The sequence below is a fragment of the Linepithema humile genome, chromosome 1 (genome assembly GCF_040581485.1).
Source record: "Linepithema humile isolate Giens D197 chromosome 1, Lhum_UNIL_v1.0, whole genome shotgun sequence".
Lineage (NCBI taxonomy): Eukaryota > Metazoa > Arthropoda > Insecta > Hymenoptera > Formicidae > Linepithema > Linepithema humile.
This window is the reverse complement of record NC_090128.1, coordinates 24,903,849-24,908,710: the sequence shown is the minus strand read 5'-3', so window position 1 is coordinate 24,908,710 and position 4,862 is coordinate 24,903,849. Positions and strand designations below refer to the sequence as shown.

Here is a 4,862-nt window from a genome sequence, read left to right as displayed (position 1 = left end):
ATTTTTAGTAGAAATTCTATTTAGATTTTGCTAAACCACACATGGTTTTTAATTATATAAATGAATAATATTTAATTAAGTACTTTGCATTAAATTGGAAACTTCTTACATTCAGTTTATGTTCGTAAGAAGTTTCCAATCAAAGACATTATCTCTTCTTTCTTCGATCTTTCCGCTGTAGTCGTCTTCTTGTCAATGATAATTCACAAGCGTCTAATAAAACTACTCGGCGAATTCGATGATAAAAAACACGAAAGAATATTATCTGGCTGATGTTTGATTAGTTTATTTTGCATGAGGTCGTGAGATCAGACTAAAAATATAATCTTCTGCATTCCAGCATGAATGCGGATGCTGCGGATTGTATTGCATTGACTTACATCATTGGCAGTAAGATCGAAAGCTAACAAGAACAAACTCGACTCCGGTTCGAGACTTTCGCTTGTTGTTAAACGTGTCGCAAGCAAACAGGTCATGATCGGTGTCGGTGTTACGTCGACAGTGAAATTCGGCTTCAGTTTTGCGCTGACGATACTTTTGATTCCCTCTCTTCTTATCGCGTATGTAGGTAATTATATGCGTACTTTCGAATTTTCGAGAATACGTGAAGAGAACGGATCTCTGCGCTGGTGCAACTGAATTTAATGGTTTTTTTTATCCGCTCGATATTATTTCCATACTTCCAATATCCTTCAAATCGTAATTTGTTGCATATATTATATCAATAATTTCGGCGCTAGTGCTTTCAGATTATTATTTTATTATGGGCTATATTGCGCCAATATGTTTGGTGTTTTTAAGTGGTAACGTGGACAAGGAACTGTTGGATACGCTTTGTGAAATGGAAATATCCGAATTATGTCGTTGTGGAGAAGAATAGTATTCGAAGTATTTTGGACCAGGGCCGAAATCACGTAGGTACTGACAAGTTCGAATAAACGGTTCACTTTCCATCGTTACTATAATTTCGCCGCGATACAGGGAATATGCACGCTTCTCGTGCAAGGACATGCGATTGCAGAGGGCGTGAGGAATCATCTGCTGCATCTAGTTTCCACGAAAAAATTCCTTAAATCTGCTCTGTTTACACGATGGGGTGTATACGTTTGGAAAGAGCTCGATCACTTCTCCGTGGACAATCATCTCGCAAAGCCGCCGTATTCTTATCGAGGCCGTCCAATTACCGAGAGCAATATACAGGTCAGAACGTTATTTTCTCATTATCAATCTCAAATTTGTTAAACATAAGATTGCTCTGTCCTAGGATTATATAAGCGATGTTACATCAAAATTTCTCCCAATGAAACTATCGCCGTGGCAAGTGCACGTAGTGAATTGCTTTCTGCGAGGTGAGGAACGTCAGATATGTCTTGTGCGAGCGCATCATTTGCTCCTGCGGCAGGAGCATTTGACTTTGGCGGATTTTTTACCATTGAAATATTCGACGGACAACTGGACGTGTCAGGAGAGCGATTCGCCGTTCACCAATTTGTACATACAACCTTCCGCTTTACCACGCCTTCGACAGATGCTCATCGAAAGCTTCAGCAATTATTGGAACGATTTTCTTTACAATAATGATCCGACCGAACGACCGGAGATCTTGAAGAAGCAGATAGGAGTGTTGCAGTAAAGATCTCGATGATAGTACTGGTCTGCACTTTGAAGGAACTGGCCAAATATTTCGTTCTTGCGACATTCTTTTTTTCTATTCAACAATTTTATGAAATTTTTGTATTATGTTATCATTGAAAAAAAATCTCTTGGAATATCTAAAATAGTAGTAACATTAATGACTATCTCATGTGTGAATTTTAACTTCTTTGTAACTTTCTTTCGACAATGCCGAAAATCGAAAGGGCTAAAAATTCTAGAGCTTCTATCGATTGTTCAACATGAGTCGAGCAAGAGAAAAGTACGGAAAAATTGAAAAAAAACCATAAAAAATGAAATTTTCCGAGCTGGTTGAAGCTTGGAACATTCCTGCAGCGATTTAAAAAAAATGTTTTGTCGCTCTTGTCCTTTTGCAGGGAGGAAGTTCTGAGGCCCTCACATAACATACAAAAAAGACCGATCCGATACATGCGTCGGAAGACACCCTTATACTCAAAAAACCACTTCAGAGTGCCTAAAAAATTCTCGCCTAGCAAAAAGTATAGCAAAGTATGTTTTACAAACATTTATCCAAGGTTGATCGGCAACCTACCCAAGAACAATCTAAAAACGCAGTATCGAGTATGAGAGAATTTACCCTTCGAGAATAAAGTGCTAATCTAGTGCTGATCTAATATTATCATTCCAATGGTATTCGTTATGCCAATGATACTGAGAAGATTAGTGACATCGGTTTCATCATAATTATTTCTCATCAGATGCTCCGCGAGATAAAAGTACGGTACAATAAACCAAGTGAACAGCAGTATCGTCGACAATGACATCAGGAAAAAGTGTAACTGGAGAAATATCGAAAAATCCAGCATGCTTTTTATAAGATCTATCAGCTCGTAATACCATTTCTGATAAGAAGAAAAAAAATGTATATTTTGGAAACTTGCTTCCTTCAATACCACGATACCGGCTTGTTTTCTTTAGCCAACGTAATTATGCTGTTTCTGTAAATGTTAGGATAACTGCTTGCTCTTAAGTAAAGCGTTAGTCTCCTGTATTTTTTTCTTAAACGGTTTTTTGGTACAAGCAAGTTTCGTCGAGGTGTGAGTAGATGTTGGACAATCTCTCTTCTGTTCAGTGATCGCTTTTGGTTCCGTGACTCGTTTAAGCCTTTATAGAATGTAAAAAATAATAAAACATTGAAAAGAATTGTTCGACATCTACGATATAATTATGCACAACCAATGATTGTCCTCATTGATATAGTGATTCTGCTTTTATTACAATTTTTATTACAATTTTTATTATTTTACGGTTTGGATGTTGAAGTTGTTTGGAAATAATTTCTGATTGAACGTATTCTTCATCACTGTTACATATTTATAATTACTTGAATGTTTCACTTTACATTCGGAATTTTTAGTAATGTTTTCAGACGTCTCATTAACCACTTCAGTGGTAGACTTTTTTGAAGGGTTTGTGCCAAAGGTAGTAAGAGTCATAAATTAAAATATCAAAAAATGGTGAAACACGGGTTCAAAGTTTTCGAAAAAGCTACTTTTCGGAATGGGTGTGGATCGTTTCTCACGTCCTGGGGGGCAAGGGGGGGGGGGAGGGGATAAAATAAAGGTGGAAAATATTAAATGATACTATGGGTCGAGTGGGGACTCATTTGAAAGGGCTTGTCAAAACGAGAACAATGATTTTTGAAAATGTTTACTGCGACTTTTCAGTCAAAAGTTATGATCGTGTAAACCAAAATGTGAAGGTTCGTTAAAATATTTAACCAGCTAATGATGGAGATAAACAAAAATTTTTTACTTCGGCATTTTAAAAAAGCCTTCGTGTATCAAGTACTATGCGAATATGTTAGATATTATTGATTTAAATAATTAACAGTCGCCATATTGGATCCGCCATTTTAAATTTTGCAATTTTGACATCAGATTCTAATTCAGCAGCCCAAAAAACCTTAGATACCAAATTTTATGCAAATCTGTTGAAAATTATTGGGATTATTTAAAAATGTACATATATGATACATTACCACGTTTAGCACTTTTTCTTTGTACATATATGATACATTACCACTCAACTGGTAAAGATCTCCCATTTTTCTTGGATCTGCTTTGGTGTCAAGAAGACGAACAGCTTCTGCGTTCACATGTTGTTTCAATCTATCACTATGTTGCTTTGCATATTCTTTAATGATTTCATTGACCGATGGAAGTTCTAAGTCCGAATGCAAGTCATCATTCCGTTGGTACCATCATTGAGTTAGCATTGGTAATTATTCGAATAACATTGTTCTGACATTGCTGTATTATTAGACAGTTTGAGTCCTTTGCACATCCCCACAACTGTACACCATATGTCCATATCGGTTTCATTATCGTTAGGTAAATTAGTCTCTTGTTGTATAGATCGAGCTGTGATTTTCGTCCTATTAGCCAATACATTTGACGGATTTTTAAGCGGATTTGTTCAGCTTTTTTACGCACATGGTGCTTCCATGTAAGTCGTGCGTTAAGGTGTATATTTAGATACTTGGCTGCATTATTTTGTGGTATTTTTTTGTTGTTTAAGTATACGCAATGCTTTGCATCTACTCTTTGTAATGTAAATGTAACGTAAGCAGATTTTGATTCATTAAGCTTGATTTTCCATTACTTGATTTAGAGCTTCTTGAAGTTTTTTATTTGTTTCAACCAATGATTTACTTACAGCCATAACTGCTGTATCGTCAGCAAAAGTAGCTATCGTGGTGTCGTTACTAGTCGGTATGTTCGCTGTGTAGAGCAAGTACAAGACAGGTCCGAGGACACTCCCCTGCGGCTCCCCTGTACCGGATAGTAAGTTGATTTCGTATCTTCATGAGCTACTCTTAAATTTTCGGTTAGAGAGGTATAATTTTAGCAACCGGCAATAATTTCCAGGTAGAGATTTGCTTAGCTTGTAGATAAGGCCTTCATGTCACACTCTGTCGAAAGCTTGCGACACATCTAAGAATACTGTAGAACAATATTTCTCTTTTTCAAGAGCTTTTTCGATGATCGAGGTTACTCTGTGTACTTGTTCGATAGTTGAGTGTTGGTCTCGAAATCCAAACTAATGATTTGGAATATTAGTTAAAGGTTTGAGTCGCTTGTACAATAGGTTCTCAAATAATTTAGATATAACTGGGAGTAGTGAAATTGGTCTGTATGAAGCTATTTCCTCCCCCGACTTATCTGGTTTTTTAATCATGATAATTT

General features: G+C 36.5%; 1 protein-coding gene across 1 annotated transcript; it reads left to right on the top strand.

The window, feature by feature from the left end:
- Window positions 1–364: 364 nt before the first annotated feature.
- LOC136997011 (uncharacterized) lies at window positions 365–1,778 on the top strand. The gene is made up of 4 exons (XM_067347121.1): window positions 365–568; window positions 802–914; window positions 982–1,200; window positions 1,265–1,778. The coding sequence occupies exons 1-4, from the start codon at window positions 475–477 to the stop codon at window positions 1,631–1,633; spliced, it is 795 nt and encodes a 264-aa protein (XP_067203222.1). The 5' UTR covers window positions 365–474; the 3' UTR covers window positions 1,634–1,778.
- The last annotated feature ends 3,084 nt before the right edge of the window (window positions 1,779–4,862 follow it).